Source organism: Lactuca sativa, chromosome 1 (assembly GCF_002870075.4).
Source record: "Lactuca sativa cultivar Salinas chromosome 1, Lsat_Salinas_v11, whole genome shotgun sequence".
Classification (NCBI taxonomy): Eukaryota; Viridiplantae; Streptophyta; class Magnoliopsida; order Asterales; family Asteraceae; genus Lactuca; species Lactuca sativa.
The window spans coordinates 127569720-127588728 of record NC_056623.2 but is presented as its reverse complement, the minus strand read 5'-3'; the positions used below and the strand labels follow the sequence as shown (position 1 = coordinate 127588728).

General features: G+C 34.5%; 3 protein-coding genes across 4 annotated transcripts; 2 read left to right on the top strand and 1 right to left on the bottom strand.

The window, feature by feature from the left end:
• The first annotated feature begins 4832 nt into the window (after nt 1-4832).
• Nucleotides 4833-7687, top strand: LOC111893549 (uncharacterized). Its single transcript, XM_023889627.3, has 7 exons — nt 4833-5183; nt 5536-5683; nt 5762-5953; nt 6042-6170; nt 6670-6839; nt 7027-7157; nt 7420-7687. Exons 1-7 carry the CDS (start codon nt 4943-4945, stop codon nt 7495-7497), a joined length of 1089 nt encoding a protein of 362 aa, XP_023745395.1. The 5' UTR covers nt 4833-4942; the 3' UTR covers nt 7498-7687.
• A 2931-nt stretch (nt 7688-10618) lies between these two features.
• On the top strand, nt 10619-14098 carry LOC111893536 (primase homolog protein). Of its 2 annotated transcripts, none has more exons than XM_023889615.3 (13): nt 10619-10906; nt 10999-11150; nt 11428-11483; nt 11631-11682; nt 11754-11855; nt 11979-12059; nt 12148-12231; nt 12344-12415; nt 12507-12623; nt 13311-13358; nt 13504-13589; nt 13709-13769; nt 13848-14098. In XM_023889615.3, the coding sequence occupies exons 1-13, from the start codon at nt 10759-10761 to the stop codon at nt 13935-13937; spliced, it is 1149 nt and encodes a 382-aa protein (XP_023745383.1). In that variant the 5' UTR covers nt 10619-10758; the 3' UTR covers nt 13938-14098. The 2 variants fall into 2 exon arrangements, with proteins under 2 accessions (XP_023745383.1, XP_023745384.1); XM_023889616.3 differs by having other exon boundaries at nt 10620-10906; nt 12344-12409.
• A 100-nt stretch (nt 14099-14198) lies between these two features.
• On the bottom strand, nt 14199-15711 carry LOC111893537 (prefoldin subunit 6). Its single transcript, XM_023889617.3, has 5 exons — nt 15523-15711; nt 15364-15434; nt 14969-15093; nt 14743-14803; nt 14199-14444 (listed from the first exon to the last, which is right to left on the bottom strand). The coding sequence occupies exons 1-5, from the start codon at nt 15602-15604 to the stop codon at nt 14388-14390; spliced, it is 396 nt and encodes a 131-aa protein (XP_023745385.1). The 5' UTR covers nt 15605-15711; the 3' UTR covers nt 14199-14387.
• Between the last annotated feature and the right edge of the window lie 3298 nt (nt 15712-19009).

Genomic DNA, 19009 nt, shown 5'->3' with positions numbered 1-19009 from the left:
TAAAATATAATTTTTATATAACTAATACATATTTATATATAAAAATATGGTTTGAGTGTACAAAAAAAATTGTATTTGTATAAAACTATGGTTTTTAAATGAAAAAAAATATTTATACGGTTTAAATGTATTAAAAAAATATTTATATGGTTTCAAATAGAAAATTATCAATATTGAACAAAATTGGAAAAAATGATGTTCGATTTGGAACAAAAAAACATAGTGTCAAAGTTGAAAGAAAAAATTAAACTTAGTGTCAAAATAAAAAATAAAAATGAAAACTTAGTGTTTTTTGTGAGAAAAAAATTCAATTTTGACACGTCAGCATATCATGTCAGCATGTCACGTCATCAAAACTGACACGTCATCATGCCACGTCAGCATGTAACCTGGTTAACCGGTCAAGTTGTCAGAATTGTAACAAATTGGAAAACACAGTGTCAAAATTGACACAAAAAAAAAAACACGGTGTCAAAATCGAATTTCTGTGTAAAAAGAGTGTTTTTTGTGTTATTTACCCTTTTTTTTCTAACACATTAACCAAGAAAATAAACCAAACACCTTTTAATTGCTAATATATTAATAGTGACAAAAACAAAAGCTGCCAACAGAAAAGGCTTTTAGCCTTTTACCTTTTACCTTCTACATCTTTGGAGCATTTTAAATAAGCAAAAAAACAAGGGATTATCTGGTGAAAAATACTAAAAGCACATTCAAATATAGATGCAAAAGCAAAACAAAAATGTTAGAGAGAGAGTATGAGTAATGCACATACAGTGATGACGAGATCTCATAGTCGAAATAGGCGAGTGGGGCGCTCGGTCAATTACACAGGGGCATGGTGGATGTAACACCCGAAATCAGAAAGGTCAAGAAAGGAAAGGCAAACCATAAGTTAAAGAGGGTCGACTCGTCGAGTCCAGGGAGGAACTCGACGAGTCGGAGCAGGATCCTGGTGTAAAGTAAGCGACCAACTCATCGAGTCGGCAAGTGGACTCGGCGAGTCTGGTCTGAAGAGAAAAACCCTAAATCCGGGACTTTGTGCACTATTTAAACGTCTCATTCTCTTCCTTAGGGTTCCTTTACAGTCCCTCTCACCCATAACACCAAACCCTAGCCACCATAACCGTTTTTGGAGCAATATCTACTCTTGGTGAAGTAATTTGAAGTTTGGAAGAGAAGAGATTCATAGTGGTGCAAGAGGAGGCCTTGGATCCAGAGTTGGTGGAACTTTTTAGAGCATTTGGATGTAATGAATCGTTATCTTTGGCTTTCTCCTTTCTAGATCCATCTTTCATGGAGTTTTAGGGTTTCTTTGGGAGTATGTGATGAGAAATTAGTGCACAAGTTAGATCTGGAGTTGAAACTCCAGATCTGAGCTGTATTTGGATCATAGATGCAGAAAGCCCTGTTAGTTGCTATGCAAAAGCCATTCCCCATGAGTTAAGCTCCTTTCTAGCTTGGTTTTTGGTATTATGAGGCAAGAAGCATGTAAAGGTAGCAACTTTATGTTGCTAATGGGCTCTAGGAACTCGGATCTATTGTTTGGAGCAAAAGAGTAGCTCTGTGACTCGAGATTATGAGAATACACGTAAGGCCTCGGCGAGTCTGGGAGATGACTCGGCGAGTCGGGCCAAATATCGGACTTAGAGTCGCATAGGAACTCGACGAGTCACATGGGTGGACCCGACGAGTTGGATGAAGTTAGGCAGCAACTCGACGAGTTAGAAGAACAACTCGGCGAGTCTGTTGAAGATTGCCTTGGACTCGGTGAGTCTGTTCTTGTACTCGGCGAGTCAAGTCGCGAAACCCCAAACCCTTCCAGTTAAGACTCGGATCAGTGAGTGGAGTGAAAACTCAGTGAGTTGGTCAGGACAGAAGTCGGAAATCAGTAGACTGGGCGAGTCATGGTTTGACTTGGCGAGTCGAGTTGCGATTGAAAGGGGTTTCTGAGCTTATGAACTCGGTGAGTCAGTAGGCTGACTTGGCGAGTAGGGTCAACCTGGAAGGTTGACTTTGACCAAGAGTTGACCAGTTGACTTCTAGGGGTATTTTGGTAATTATTGGTATTTATTGAGTTCAGTTTTTGGTGTTGACCAGTGGAGGAGTTCGTCTTTGTGGTTGGAGCAGCGTGATCTTATTTCTTCAGCCGACAGTTGCAAGTGAGTCTTCTCACCATACCAATGGGTCTAAGGCACCAAGGTCGGCCCATCTTATGTTGTGTGATATGATAGTTAGCTTTATGTTATGGGGTATGCTGGTAATTATGTGATATGCTAGTTGTCTTTGTGATACTTGCATGGAAGACCATGTGGGGTAGCCGATGGCACGGTGATATAAGACCCTAGGGTAGCCACGACATCCTTACAGGTTTATGTACGTGTTATGTGTAGATAATTATGTGATGCATGATATGCTACTTGGTTATATATGGTATTTGCAGGGAAGACCCCGGGGGAAGCCAGTGGCATTGGATGTAAGACCATGTGGGGGAGCCCATGGCAGTCCTAGGTAAAGACCATGTGGGGTAGCCCATGACATTATTACAGGTTTTATGTATGCAGGGCTTATGTGATATATGGTAGCTTTTATAGCTAACAATATATATGATATATGTGTAGCTTTTATAGCCAACAGGATATGTGATATGTGGTTTGTGTGAATGGTATGCTCTGGGAAACTCACTAAGCTTCGTGCTTACATGTTTGTTTATGGTTTCAGGTATCATCGTTTTGGAAAGGCAGAGCTCGGGTTGATCGCAGTGCACACACCTATGATTTCCACAATGAATGATTTTGGGATAAACTCTGATAAACGATTTGAGTGACTATGATTTGATTGTGTAAATTAAATGGTATCAATGTTTTAGTTATATTAAAAATGAAAATTTTACCCCTGATTTTTGGGACGTTACAGTGGAGCAAAGATTTCCGACAGAAACCATAGCCATCTCTAAAGCGACAACTATAGATTGGAGAGGCGTGACTAGGGTTTTTTTGTTTTTACCTTCGAGCTTTGTTTTCCATAAACGATTTAGATTGAAGAGAATTCGTGGGATTTAATTTTGAATAAGATGAGTTTAAATGAGGATTAGGATTTGTTAAGTTTTGATTTTTAGATTTAAATTACTTATTTTTGTAAGTTTTATCGGATTAAAAAACTTTTAGTGGTTCCCTCTCAAAACTAGAAGTACAATCTTATATTTCACCTAAAAACTAAAGAATATCTAAAATATTTCAGTAATATTATAGGATATCATTTTCTAGTAGCACATCTTCCTTGTTCTTAGTCAAAAAAAATTGGGGGGCCATGGCCTCCCCTGGCCCTTAAGGCGTCCGCCACTACTTATTGTTGTAGTAAATAATCAAACACTTCCTTGTTGAACAAGCTTCAGAAAGCAAACTCTAGAAATCTCATGCCTCTAATGGTTTGTACCAAAACCCTAGCAATTGAAGACTTGAGAGGAAAGATGAGAGGGAATGGAAATTTCGGCTCTAAGGTGAGTAAGGAGTCTTGGATAAGGTAGGTTTATATAGATAACCCTTATCCCCTTTTTTGTTCTTTAAGGCTCCCAAGAAGCCCTAGGAACCTCCAAAACTGTCCCCTCATGTGGGAAGGTTTTGGAATCCTTCAATGCTTAACTTTGAATATTATCGCATCTAGTCCTTATACTTTTAATTAATCCAGAAAATCCAAAAAATTAATTTCAATTAATTTCTTATTAGTTATTAGTTAAATAATACTATTTCTAATTAATATATTATTTTAATAAATTATTTATTACTATTTATTAATCTTATAACAAATCATTAAATCAAACTTTCTCTCCAAAAAAACATTATGTGAAATATTTGGTTTGAGAGCAGCCAAGCCAAAGACTACTTTTAAACTTAGGTGCTGTTTGTTTTTTTGAAGCAAAAATTCAAAAAGTCTGCGGACCACCTCTGCAAACCTCTGCAGCAGAAGAGGTGGACCAAACGGCTGCAGACTGTAATAAGAAACGTGTTTGGTTTTATTAACATCTGCAGACTGCTGCAGACATTAAAAAATTAAAATAAACTAAATAATAGACACTTATTTAAAAAGAAAATAAAAAAATGAAATTCTAGACACTTATTTAAAAAACAACATTAAAATTAATTAACTTATGTAAATTAAATGGGAGAAAAGAATTAAAGAGATATAAATTTAATGTATTAAATGTTAAAGGGATGAAAATAGAATTTAATATATAAGTAAAAGACCATAAATGTAAATTTAAATATACTACATGGAGAAATGTATTATTAAACAAGTTCAATTTTTGGAAACAAAAAAAACACCGATGGTTTTTTGGGGTTGGATTTTTTTAGTTTAGGTTTGAAGGGGTGAGAAGAGGTGAGAAGAGGTATAACAAGTGCTTCCCCAAGAAGCACACGAGCAGAGGTTTTAAGCCCCGAAGACTTCCGAAAAACAAACTACTGCGGGACAAAAAGTGCTGCGCGTGTGTTGCGCCGCGCAGCAATAAGAGTTTTGAAGAAGTTTTTTAAGAAAAACAAACAGCACCTTATTATCATCATTTAAAGTAGTACGTGGTAGTTTTTTTTTCCTCTTAAACTTTTGACCATAAATATTCTACTAAAATCATTGAATTTTTTTTTATCTTAACAATTAATCTATATAAGAAGTCATAGCATATTAAAAGTAGTGGACATACAAAAATAATTAAATTTGGATAAATTTTATTAAACAGAATTAATATATAAACCATACTAATTTTCTTGAAAATTTATTTGATGAATGTTTGGAATTTGATATATATAATTATTGGATTAGGTAAAGAATGCATATACCAAATTGTGAATCTTGGGCGGCAAAGTCGAAATGAATAGAGAGTGGGCACTCCGATCACCTCTTCCGTGGACAGAGTCAACCCCATCATCCACACATTGGCGAAATACAAATGTCAACAACCAACAACTTCCAAAATGGTGAAGTTTCGATTGATCGTTTTGATCTTCATCTGGGTTCGGAATGCAACGAAGAAGAACCAGTAGTCTTGGGTGTCGATGGCGGCACTACATCCACCATATGTGTTTGTATGCCTCTTCTTCGTATTTCCAATTCCCACAATCATCTTCCTGATCCCCTTCCTGTTCTTGGTCGCGCCATTGCTGGTTGCTCCAATCATAACAGCGTCGGAGGTACCCCAATTTCCGATTAATCGTACATTTCGTGTTTGTCGATCTTATGTATATGCTAATTATTCGTCATTTTTCTTTGATTTAACTCCATTATGGTACGTTCTCTCTCACTTCTGAACAATTAACTTGCCTTTCAATTCGTTAAGATTAATACGGAATTCAAACATTTTAGAGTTACTTTTCCTACTTTTAGGTGTTTGATTGTCCGTTGAAAGTGGCAATTCTCAGTTTCTAGTGTCTAGGGTTTAATACTTCGTTTTTTTTTAGAAGGCAACACCATAAGCAACAAACATACTTCATTTATGGAATCTAACATTGTTTTTTCCTGTGTTATCTGCATTCACTGTCACAGAGACCTTAGCCCGAGATACACTGGAACAGGTGATGATGGAAGCCCTTTCAACGTCAGGCTCAAAGAAATCCGCTGTTCAAGCTGTTTGTTTAGGCGTATCAGGTGTCAATCATCCAAATGATCAAGAAAGGATACTAAATTGGCTGAGGTTTGAATGATCTTTAGTTCCTTGACACTCTTAATCCACCAAATTCTTTCTACTTCTATAATCCTTTGTATGATGCAGGGAGATATTTCCAAGGCATGTGAAGCTTTATGTTCAGAATGATGCAGTAGCAGCTCTTGCAAGTGGATCCATGGGGAAACTTCATGGATGTGTTTTGATAGCAGGAACAGGGAGTATTGCTTATGGCTTTTCTGAAGATGGGAAGGAGGCTCGGGCAGCTGGTGGTGGGCCCGTTTTGGGTGATTGGGGCAGGTAATCTTCTGTGCTTCTTCTCTCTTTCATATCTGATTTGAATCTTTCAATATTTCATGTTGTGATGAATGAGAGTTGTTATGTACAGTGGTTATGGAATTGCTGCTCAAGCATTGACATCTGTTATTAGAGCTCATGATGGCAGAGGTCCTCACACAATGCTTACAAATTCTATCTTGAAATCACTCTCTCTTTCTTCCCCAGATGAACTCATTGGGTATATCTCACTCATGAAAACCTTGTAACTAGTTTTTCAAACCATTAAATTAATTTTTTTTTCTTCTAGCTAACATTTCTTACAAAGATCACAAAGTAAATCAATCATATCAATCTCGTGTATTAAATTATAATTCATTATCTTTTCACTCGAGTATCCATCGTGGCCCATAATACTTATATGACTGTCTGTCCACTGTCTACTGTCTATTGTCTACTGTCACCGGGGAAAAAGTTATTCTTGGCCCATAATACTCATATGACAGTCTGTCACTGTCAACTGTTCACTGTCTGTGTCTGTGTCACTGTCTGCTGTCTGCTGTCACTGTTAGTGGGGAAAAAATAAAGATGGGACAAGGCTTTCTTGGCCTATAATACTCATATGACAGTCTGTCATTGTCTGTGTCAACTATCAACTGTATACTGTCTACTGTGACTGGGACTGGGGAAAAAGATAAAGATTTGATTGACAAGTGGTGGTTGTGTTGTGTTGTGACAAGGTGGACCTATGCAGATCCATCGTGGGCCCGCATTGCAGCACTGGTTCCAGTAGTGGTGACATGTGCAGAAGATGGTGATGACGTGGCAAATCAGATATTAAATGATGCTGTGGAAGAATTGGCTTTAACTGTCAAAGCAGTTGTTCACAAACTTGGTCTCTGTGGTCAAGGTATGAGTATCACTTTATTATTAATCATTTTTGCTTATTATAATAATACTCCATTCGCTAAATCAAATATAAAAAAACTAATACTTCAGTGGCTAAATCAATAAAAATGGTTGGTTTATCTGAAATGTAAATAATTATTTAATTGAGAAGAAAGTCTTTTATTTAAAAAATTAATGATTGGGTGCAGATGGAAGTGGTGAATTTCCAGTTGTGTTAGTTGGTGGGGTCCTCATACCTAACAAAAACTGGGATATCGGTCAAAAGGTTGTTGACCGTCTTATCAAGACCTACCCTGGTGCTTTCCCTGTTCTACCAAAGGTCACTTCTCTTTTCTATTTCATTTTATGTCACAAGGGCAAAACCGTCATTTCACTTGTTATAGGAAGCTCTTATTCTCGTAGCTATAACTGTTGCTGCCTTACATCACATGTCAAGAATTTCGACTTAATGTCATAAGTCATGTTTGGTCAAATAAGGGATACTTGATGTAGGGGTATTTACGTCTTTTCACAAAGACTAGTGTTTAGTTCAATGCGTACCAAACACAGTATAACTTGTTCTGTTCTGTCTTGTGTTGCAGGTAGAACCTGCAGTTGGGGCGGCTTTATTGGGGTGCAATTTCTACATGAAGGAAAAGGAGAGGAATGGGGTTATATGATCACAATATTTTCATGAGTTTATTAAATTTTAATTGAACTAAAGTATACATATATACACATCTTAAACCACCTCATTGTTGTATCTATTATGTGGTAATGGTACCTTTTTTTGTATAGTATTTTATGACCAAATTTGCATAGATTTTGTTGTTATTTTTTATGCTTATTTACTACTGTTAATTGATATTAGTTGGAAGTATAGTAGTCTCTCCGGATGTTAAATGTATGTGTTTTGTGTTAAAGTTTATGACTGTTGTCTCTTTACTTCTCCATCATCGTACTTGTGAAAAAAATGTTTTTTTAAGGATAAGTTTTATGGAAATTTAGTTGAATGAAGCCACATACACAATAACTTCATCACTGTTGCACAATGAAACAAGAGAGATTTTACATGTTTGCTAAACGTTCATACATCTCCCAACAATATAGCTAACAAGTGCGATGCCATAGCTTAGCTAACAAATGGTATGTTTTAGTAAACTACAAGGATAATAGGAGATCACAACATATGTTTTAACATCTAAACATATGTTGTGATCTCCTTGTGATTTACTAAAACATCCATGAATTCATGAGTTGTTTTTTATTTGTTTAGTGAGCAAGATAATGCCAATAAACAACTTAAAATTATCCATGAATGAAAAGGACTAATCTATGTGTATAAAAAAAGACTCATGAATTCATCCAAAAAATCCTTCAAAGATGGTAAAAAATTCTTTTTATTTTTGTCATTTTCTCATTCCAAAGCTATAATATCAAACTTTCTTTTGCCATTTTTGAAGATTTCAAACACAAAAAACTTGTTTTTTATGAAATTGTAGAAAAATGTTTTTTTTTTCCTTCACAAAAAAAAAAAAAAAAAAAAAAAAAAAAAAAAAAAAAAAAAAAAAAAAAAAAACTTGTTTTTGGTTGACTCATAACATTTCTATGATGACATCATCATTTTGTAGATGTTGTAATTAGACCATTTTTCATTGTTTCTTGGGGTTAATTAGATTAGTTATTTATTTTTTTAAAATTTTTTTCGGTAACAAGAATGTTGATATTTTCATTTTAGTTAATAGCTAAGAAACCCCATAAATTAATAAAATATAAAATTACAAAAATGTCAATGTGGTTGTCAAAAAAACTAGAGTAAATTGCAAAAATGGTCCCTGTGGTATGCAAAATTTTGGGGTTTTAGTCCAAACAGTGACTTTTTTGGTTTCGTAGTCCTTTTGGAGTGGTTTGTATGCAAAAATGGTCCCTCCGAAAACTGAAATGACTATAATACCCTTGAGGTATTTATTTTTCATTTTTCTTTCATTATTCTTAAAATTTAATATTTATTTATTTATTTTAACAATTAAAAAAATAAAAAAGGGCCCACCTCTCTCTCTCTCTCTCTCTCTCTCTCTCTCTCTCTCTCTCTCTCTCTCTCTCTCTCTCTCTCTCTCTCTCTCTCTCTCTCTCCAGACAAGCCTTCATCTTCCCTCTTTCAAACCTTAATTCGCTGTCAAAATTGAGACCCAAAAAATCGCGATTTACTCATATACACAATCGAGAAATCGAGGTCATCAACTAGTGGTTGTTCATCATCTTCTCCGTCGCCTGCAACTTCGCGAGTAACAGCGGCAATACCTCGAGATCGGAATCCAGGAAGCGTGGTTTTGGGGAAGCAGAAGTTTAATCTGAGCGAAGTAGAAGAGGTAGAGGAGGAGCGCGTCTCTTGAAAGGGCGGAATGAAGACAGAGCTTGAAAGAGCTTCCATGGAGCAAGAACGAAAGATTATATAAAGAGGAAAGGGGTTATAGTTTAGTGAAGGTTGGAGTAGACATGATCAGGTGGTTCACTGAAAACTAATTGGGAAAGTAGTACCTTTGTTCTTCATTTTTCTACAGCCTTGGTGGGGTTGATTGGGGGTGGAACAAGACACATCAGGTGGTTCTTGTTCTTCAATTTCGTTTTATCCATCCCCTAGTAACAGAATGAGATGGTGGTGATTTGTTACTGCTGTGAATGACGGTACTAGGTTGACATAGGGATGGTGCTGGCGAGCCTCAATCAGAACAGTGGGTGAAAAAAAACGATCCCCTTTGGTCGGTGGGTGGATTTGTGTGTCACTGTCGATTTGAATTAGATTTTTTGTTTGGTATTCAAATGTATAATCAGAAACTTTCTTCTAGGTTTGGTCTGCAAAAAATCTGAGATTGTGAAGAGGCTGCAAGTGGTGGAGGAAAGAGCTCCGGCAGAAACAGTGGGGTGGGGATGGTGGTTTCCGATGGGGAAAGAGGTGGTGGCAGCGGTGATGCTATGGTGGAGTAATGGTGGTTAAAGGTGGAGAATTGAGAGGAGGGTAAGGGAGGTTTTACGGATTTTTGAAGGAGAGAGAGAGAGAGAGAGAGAGAGAGAGAGAGAGAGAGAGAGAGAGAGAGAGAGAGAGAGAGAGGTGGGCCCTTTTTTATTTTTTTAATTGTTAAAATAAATAAATAAATATTAAATTTTAAGAATAATGAAAGAAAAATGAAAAATAAATACCTCAAGGGTATTATAGTCATTTCAATTTTCGGAGGGACCATTTTTGCATACAAACCACTCCAAAAGGACTACGAAACCAAAAAAGTCACTGTTTGGACTAAAACCCCAAAATTTTGCATACCACAGGGACCATTTTTGCAATTTACTCAAAAAACTATGGTTTCCAAAAACATTTGGTGGTACATTAGTGATGATACACTCTTAAAGTTACTTTTATATTCCCTCAATCCATTATCGTCGCTACCAAACTGGACTTTCAGTCCACTATTATCCAATATCCATTCAGCCTAATCCCTAGGTTCCTGTTTAGGAGAAAATCAGTCTACCCTTTATTACCAGCTATGCTGGTATATGATGAAGATGATGATGAAGTGTGAAGATGATCGGTTTTAAAGTAATTTTTTTTTATTCAAAACCATCTATTTTTACCACCACAAAAACCATTTTTTTAATCAAAAGTATCAACCATATAGAATAATTTAAAAAAAAAAAAAAAAAAAAATCAAAACCACGTATTTTTTACCACCACAAAAACAATTTTTGCAATTTTGTGTTAATGAAAATTAAATCTTCTCCCAATTAGTCTTATCTTTTAATTTTTTTTCTAAAAAAATACCACTCGCTTTCCTTTCACTCCCCCAAAACTCAAGAATGGTATTCCCGCTAAACTAATGCTCCTTATCTTCGGTTTCGAGTGACAGACAGAAGGTGAAGATCATCCAGCATTCGTCCTTGTTGAAGAAATGATTTCCCTGCATCAAGGCTTATTCCGATCAATTCAAACAGCAATTTACGAGCCTCGTCTCCACCGATTTCAAGCACATCTCGTTTTTTTGCTTCCACGTTACAAGCTCCTCTCTCTGCGTCGTCAACTTCCTCCAAAATCTTCAGGTTTTTATTTACTTCTTCTTTAATCTTCAATGATTTCGTATTCTATTCTAACTTCGATTTCATTTGCTTAATCGTATGCCATTCTGTTCCAGTTTTCGCGAAACTTAATGAAGAGGAGAAGGAAGCACATGGTGTTTATGAAGTAGGGCGAGGAAATAAAGCTTTGAAGCTTAAGGTTGAGCAGATTGGGATAAATTTCGATTCATGTACGCCTGGCCAATACACTCTCCTAATTTGTCCACTGGTATGAATATCTTGATTTGTTAGGTTTTTTTTTCCCCAATTACTTTGACATTTTACATCATACATCGAAACCTTTTGGTTTTGAAATTAAATATTTGCATCAATTTTGAGGAAAACATGGAGTGGGATCAGACATGTTTATTAATCTCAAAAATGGTGACTTTGATTTGAACTTTGAAGATGCTACAAGTAACCCTAATGTTGAAGAGATGAAGTAATAGATATTGAATTTGTTTGCAAATTTTTGCATAAATTAATTTAACCTTCTGTTGAAACAGTGCAAAGGTGGGCAATCCAAAGGGAGGACTCTTTCATTCCATAAAAACCAAAATGAGTAAAAATTCTTATGTCTTTAGTTCATTTAAAGTTGTTCTTGACTTCTTTCTTCATTTAATTCAAAAAGAACCCGAGAGTATTTGATTCCATGATTATATATCCACTCAAACTTCATGAATGACTTATTTTTTCTCTTTGTATTCAGGAAAGTTGCAATGTGGAGATGCTTTAATTTTGAATGTGGATTATCTGGTCATGTATGTACACTTGAATTATGTTTCTCCACTTTTTTATTAAATTATTTGTCATGTAATTAATCCTATTGCAGGTTTTGGCAGATGTGAGTCCTATACAAGAAGAAGTCAACAAAGTCAATGTTCCCAAAAAACCAAGTGAAGAGACCTTGCGTTTAGAGCCCCTTGGTGATGAGGTACTTCACAGTAATTTATAATTTGTTCTCTCTCTCTCTCTCTCTCTCTCTCTCTCTCTCTCTCTCACACACACACACACACACACACACACAATGATCCAATTTTTTATATATATGTTTCAGTTGATTGAATACTTTGCTACACGAAAAATATCAGAAGAGATTTTGAAGAAAAATGCTGTTATGCAAATGATTGATGATAAGGTATAATACTATAATATAAGTATGTTGAATTGAATTCCCTTAAATTTACTACATTTTCTGAAGAACATTTCTTTAATTGTATAAACAGAATGTGATAGCTTATACATATAGAAGAAATGGTGAACTTGTTAACTGTAAATTTCGCAGCATAACAAGCAGAAAGTTTTGGCAGGTTGGTTTTAAACTTTTAATTAATAAATATATATATCCAATATCATTATCATTTTCTTTTTATATATAAATATAAAAATATATGAATAAAGAGGTTTTGTTATAAAATTCAGGCGAAGCATGGAGAAAGGATATTGTATGGACTTGATGGCATAAAGGAAGGACATGACATTGTTATAGTAATAGTAATTTTTTTAACAAATTTTAGATCTATTACTCTAATAGTTTAATGTATATATAATATAATATATGAATTTAATTTAATGGTGATAGTAGGTTGAAGGTGAAATTGATAAGCTTTCAATGGAAGAAGCTGGAATTATAAATTGTGTTAGTGTTCCTGATGGAGCACCACAACACGTGTCAATAAAAGCATCACCCTCTAAAAAACAGGTTTAATTTAGTGCATTTATTTCTCCTTTTTTTAATTATAAATAATAATTAAATCGAAAAAGAAACAATCAAGGGGGGTATAGTAATTTCAGATTTGATAGGGATTTAATGCGAAACAAAACCAAACTATAGAGTTAAAAAAATAAGTTAGGGACCAAACATGCAAATTACTCCAAACCATAGGGACCATTCGTGTAATTTACTCTACCCAAGTGTATTTTCAAAAAAATGAAAGAATCTTATTATAGAGATGAAATTTGGTAGATTTTTCAAAGGTAAAGTGTCAGAAAAGTCCCAAAATTTTCGGAAAGTTTCATTTTTGTCTCGATTTTTTTTGAACATAAAAGTCCCGATTATTTTATTTTGGCTCAAATTAACAATTTTTTTTCTTTTAATAGGAAATGACATTATTGTGTAAAATCAAATAATCAGGACTTTTCTGTTCAAAAAAAGAATTTTAGGACTAAAGTGAAACTTTTCTGAAAATATTAGGATTTTTCTGACAATTTCACTTTTTCAAAATACAGAAGAAATGAAAGTAAGGCGCTATAATAAATGTATGCATAAAAGTACATTGCTATTTATTGCATTTAACCCAAAAAAGTATATTTATTTTTTAATAAAAATAAAACGACCACTCAATTATATATATTAAAGTGTTTGTTATTAAATAATTTTTATGATCAGGAGGCTAGATTTAAATACCTATCGGATTGCAACGGGTGTCTTGATAAGGTGTGTAATTTATTATTATTATTATTATTATTATTATTATTATTATTATTATTATTAATTTTTATTTATGTTAGTCAAAGTCAATGCTGATAAAAAAATAAAAAAATGAGAATTTTTATTTTTATTTTATATTTATTTATTGTAGGCATCTCGAATTATATTGGCTACAGATGGTGATGGACCTGGTCAAGCCTTAGCTGAAGAGCTTTCATGTCGCCTTGGAAAACAAAGGTTTTATTATTATTATTATTATTATTATTATTATTATTATATTAAATGAATAAATGAAAATATATTGCTATTTCATGGTGTTTGGAAAAAAACCAACTTTTTTTACAATTATTTTTCAGATGTTGGGTTGTAACTTGGCCAAAGAAAGATGAGGTCAGCCATTACAAGGATGCAAATGAGGTTAAAATCGTCTTTTTCTCTGTAAAGGTTAAAATAGTCTTTTTCCATAGTAACTAATTAATATGGTTTGTTACATAGGTTCTTGTGCATTTGGGGGCAGAAGCATTGAGACACATTGTGGAAAATGCCAAGTTATACGAAGAACAAAAAATCTATGCGGTTTTATAAAATAAAAAAAAATAATCAGCTCATCTGTTGAATATTTTGCTATTTTTGGAAAGTGAATGTTGCTGAATGCAATTGAATTTTGAAACTAGGTAGAAAATGTAGTTGGATTATTCAGTTTATATTGCATTAAAAATTAAAAATGTTGTTTTACTTTTGGAAAATTTATAGAAAACTACAACGTATTTTTACCATTTTATTGATTTACTACCCAATAAATTGTTGATCCAAATTGAAAATAAATCTATTAAGAACAAAAGAACGAAATTATAAAAATGATTTAAGAAAATGGAAAATATAACATTGTGGTGAAAATCGCAATGACAATTCCAAATATAATTATGCAAAAACCCTACGAAAATCTCAAACTACATGCAACATTTTCTAGATTTTACATGATAATAAAGATGAAACAAATTTCAATCACGTGCACACTTGTTGTCATAATGCAAATTAAGCCTTGGCTTTTCCAGCTTGAAGAGATTGAATCCTTTGCTGTAACTTATAAATCTGTAAAAAGTATAAAAGTAAAAAACCTTTTGTCAATTCTTAGATAATTATTGTCACATAAATTATAAAAACTCATGAGGTAATGGTGATAAATTTGTAACTCCATTTTGTATAGCTTTTCACTAACTTTATTTAACCACTTTTACAAGGTTTTCACTAATTTGTTGTTTTTATGCACATTTAGCAGTTTTTCTACATACAATCACCAACAATATATCTCTTTTTATAGACATCAAATGCCACAAAACAAAACTGAAAAAAATTATATAACAAGATGAAGAGAGAAAAGGTCACTAACAGCTTCTTTCTTGCTATTTTGCTTTTCCTCCATATCCTGAAGAGTTGAATCCAAACGTTTCCTGTTATAAAGAATCATGTAGAAATGTCATATTTGAGGCTATGATATGAGCTTAAGAAGGATAAGACTTATTCTTGTAAGCTATATATGATATGAGTGTTTCTTTTTGACTTAATAATGACTTAATAGAGAAATTAGTTATACAAACATATATATATAAACTTACAATTCAGCTGAAATATATTCAATTCTCTTGCGAACATTTGCATTTGCTTCAGCAAGATCCTGCTTTACAAGCACTGGTCCGATTAATTTGTACACATTTGCATCCTCATTCAACAAATCCAATTCCTATAAACAAAAAAGAGAATCATTAAATCTGAATACAAGTAATTAACAAGATTATTACTTTCACAAATCACAGTGATAAAATGATTGTGAAATGAAGTATCAGATATCTAAAGCTACTCCTTATTTCGCCCAAAAAGTCCATATTCCGATTCTTGATCTCTCAAAATGGCATCGCAATAGAGTCAATTGCTAAAACTAAAAGAGATCCTAAAGAAAAAACGAAACCCGAATTTGAAAAAAGTAAAGGGGGATAATGGGAAAGAGGGGGACCTTGAGGACAAGCTCGTTTTCACCAAGTTGGATGGTGTACTTCTTTCTGACTTGGTGGTTCTTCGATATATCTGTAGGATGTAGACAAACCAAAAATCAAAATATTATGATTAATTCAGTAATAGATGTTAGGTTGATGAATCGCAGGAGATGACTTGCCCTTTTGGATTTTGCTGAGATCATTTGCTTTCCCCTCCAACTCTTTCTGTAGTTCTCGCGCAGCAGTCGATGACGAAGCCATTAGTGAGTCTACCTCGGAGTGTTGTAAGGTTGGAGACGAGGATAGATGGGGGAAGGAGGAGAAGACTGAAGAGGCGTGAAAGAGCTGGGTTTAGTTTTAATGGTGGAATTGGGCATTCATTATTCGGCCATGGCGAATTGGCGACCTCGCTAAAACGGATCGGCTGCATTGATGATGGGCCTGGATAGGCAATGGGTTTAATGGGCTTAATACAGAAAAATATCAACTCATATCTGTTCATTTGTGTATTACACAATTACATACTACATTACAATTACAATGTAGATTTAATTTTCTTTTTTATGATGTTACAGTATTGGTTTTTTTATTAAAATAATGTACTTAAAAATATATTTGATTATAATATAATACTTTTTAAATCTTATAAATACATTATAATAATAAGGACGACATAGAAAATAAAAGATGGCCAACAAATGATGAATAGAACGATAGTTAACCGGGACGGGTCATTCAATCAAACCAATATACTGATGAGGGAGGTCAGGTAAAGTGGTCTTTTGAACACACATGGAATGACTTATTGTATTTTGGTCGATTATATGGATATAAACAAAGAGCCTACAAGTTCGGTGAAGGTCGATGAGACTGGTTGGTCAATCATTGTCAAGTGGACCATATTTTGCTATATCTCTTGAGTAGAAATATGTGATTTTTATGTTGTTTTTCGGGTTTTCTTTAGTTGGTCTTTTTTTCTTGCTACATTAGGAATCATACTATAAATAGGTTAAGTTGTCTTTAAATTATTGAGAGTGAATTTATGAGTTTGAAAACATTTATAAGAATTAGAGATTAAATTTTTAAAGAATAAAAAATTTTCTTTTGGATGTTCTTGAGAATGCACCTCTTCGTTCATGGTATCATAACTTAATTGAGATGATAAGTTGTAGAAGACCTTGTAGGTCATGCAAGACCCACATGATCGTGAACTCTAATCATATATGAGATGTGACACAATTTACATCAATTATGTATCAAAGAATAATTGATGACATTCATAGATCACGAACCAAAACCGAGAATCTATGTTGAATGCAAGTTTTATAATCTATGAACTTGATCGATCGATGGCATCTGTGCCAGGACGCGAGCATCCACAAATTGAACCAATTCATTTTTGGTTTGTAGTCCATGAACTTTTATGGTCGTCGGTGACGCATTCGTGTGTCCATAGAACGTGCGCTCGCTTACAAGTTCAACGACCCAAACCAATTTTGTTCATATTTGCATCCCTCTGTGCACGCACAAGAGAGCATTGATGTTATAAGTCTTACAATGCTTCGAAGCCTTCGCACTTATAAACTCCCTTCTTTTTCCTCCTCCAACCTATGTTGGGTGCTTAAACCCAATAAACCACATTATCCAATTCAACCGACCACTTCATTTTAATGTTTAATTCTCCATTCATACTAAGTCACGTTTTATTTAAAAGTATAATTCAATTCCTACAGTAGGATAATTTGAACCAATAAAATTTCTATACTACGTTCGATGCCTAGCTTAATTTGTTAGTTGTGAAGTTGAGTTGTCTCGTGTTATTTATGTATTATTATATTTAATATTATCATGATAAGAAAAACTCATGAAAAATGAACGACATAACATCATACACAAATGTGACATCCCCATTTTCACGGCCAGAAAAGACCGATTTTGTTTATGCTTTATAAAAAACAGAGTATCTCTTTTAACAAATTAATGACACAGCATACACAAATGACACAGCTGTCAAGCACAGCTGCTAGTTCTATCACTTAGGCGCAACTGCCAGAATTGTGACATTCTATGTGAGGCACAGCGGCCAGTATTGTCCTTCGAGCATAGTTGCTAGGGTTATCTCGTTTATTGACAGTATCGTTTTCGAGAGTCCACTCGCAATACATGTCAATGAGTTTTTAGAGTACACCGGTGAACACATCGTTCACAACACCTACAGGTTGCGAGCATGCTAGTGTTCCACTGGACTGTCTAGAATAGTCTGTGGTTGTCATCCATACTCTTCTAGATGAATGGGCCAACATTTAGGAACAAGGCTTCTCACATCGTCCACCTCTCACCCTTACCTCATGGTCTATATCACCTCTCAGCTCATCATCCAACTCATATTTCATCTACCCATGTTTTACCCAACATATTACGTAGATATAAATACATATATACAGTTTAAATCATATAAAAATTGTATAAAATCGTTCATCCAACATAGATAGCAAGTATACAGATAATATGCACACATAACACGGAGTTTATATAAAATACTTCATATCTATGTGTAAGATGAAAGAGACCATGCACTCACTTGAAAATGTGGTGATTCCGAACTCAGACAGCGCTTCGCTTGTTAAAAATAATTTGCTTCGACGAAACCTAGTATTATTACCACTAGAGTTTAGTCTATTATTCGTCGAGACTAATTAATAGTCTAGATATTATTACTATTATATAAGCATTAAACGATACTTATATAACCCATAATAATAGTCCAAGTACTTATTATAAGTTCCTAATAACGTTACTATAATTAAATAAAAGCTATATTAAAAATAGCGTAGGTGTAGCTCACTTACAGCGGGTTTTATAGAAAATCGGGTTTTGCTTGGAGCAGCGTTCCCGAGTCGAAAAGCTCTTCTTCTCGGAGCTGTCGAGCACTCCGGGGCTTCCGCCTTGTGCTAGGGAGGTTCCCTAGGCTTTTTTTTTTTGGGGGGGGGGGGGGTTTCGGGGCTAGAGAGAGGTTCTAGAGAGAGAGTAAAGAGAAGAAAGAATGAGAAATGTGTGAAGAAAATAAGGGTGAGAGAGGTTCTATTTATCGGATGAAAAATGGTTGAACTTGGTGCGACATGTCACCATCTAGTGGCAAGACTTGGGGAGAAAGCAATGACCAAGATTGTACCACATCACCCATTTTCGCACAACACACTTCCGACTTCTAAAATCCGTAACTTTCACATACGACCTCCATTTTTGACGTTCTTTATATCCACGCGTAGGTAAAAATAAGATCTACAACTTTCATTTTGACTCTGTCGGCTAATTCTCGACCGATCTTAAATTTAAAAGTACGAGGAGATTATACTGTTAAATGTTCGCGTAGAATTCATAACTTCTACATACGGACTCTGTTTTCGTCTGTCTTTTTACCGTTGAGTTCCTTTTAATGAGATCTTCAATTCTCATTTAGGTCTCGTAGGCCAGAAACCGCTCGATCTAAAATTCGAGTTTCGGGGCGTGCACTGCTATGCTAAAGCTTAGAAAATTCATAACTCCTCATACGAAGTCAGATTTGGGCGTTCTTTTTTTGTATGTTCTCGGTTTAACGTATAATACAAATTTTGTTTAGATCACTAAGGCTAAAAAGTACTTTATCAAAAATTCACTATTTAAGTC

Bases quoted from the DNA above. Each gene is read 5' to 3' on its own strand.
- LOC111893537 (XM_023889617.3), bottom strand. From the start codon at position 15,604: ATGGCTTCGTCATCGACTGCTGCGCGAGAACTACAGAAAGAGTTGGAG. The intron at 14,804-14,968 runs GTAAGTTTATAT...TCTTTATAACAG, and splicing joins GAATATATTTCAGCTGAATT to GAAACGTTTGGATTCAACTC. The intron at 14,445-14,742 runs GTTAGTGACCTT...TACTTTTTACAG, and splicing joins AAAATAGCAAGAAAGAAGCT to ATTTATAAGTTACAGCAAAG.
- LOC111893536 (XM_023889615.3), top strand. From the start codon at position 10,759: ATGATTTCCCTGCATCAAGGCTTATTCCGATCAATTCAAACAGCAATT. The intron at 12,232-12,343 runs GTTGGTTTTAAA...TATAAAATTCAG, and splicing joins CAAGCAGAAAGTTTTGGCAG to GCGAAGCATGGAGAAAGGAT. The intron at 12,624-13,310 runs GTTTAATTTAGT...TTTTATGATCAG, and splicing joins CATCACCCTCTAAAAAACAG to GAGGCTAGATTTAAATACCT.
- LOC111893549 (XM_023889627.3), top strand. From the start codon at position 4,943: ATGTCAACAACCAACAACTTCCAAAATGGTGAAGTTTCGATTGATCGT. The intron at 5,954-6,041 runs GTAATCTTCTGT...TGTTATGTACAG, and splicing joins GTTTTGGGTGATTGGGGCAG to TGGTTATGGAATTGCTGCTC. The intron at 6,840-7,026 runs GTATGAGTATCA...GATTGGGTGCAG, and splicing joins ACTTGGTCTCTGTGGTCAAG to ATGGAAGTGGTGAATTTCCA.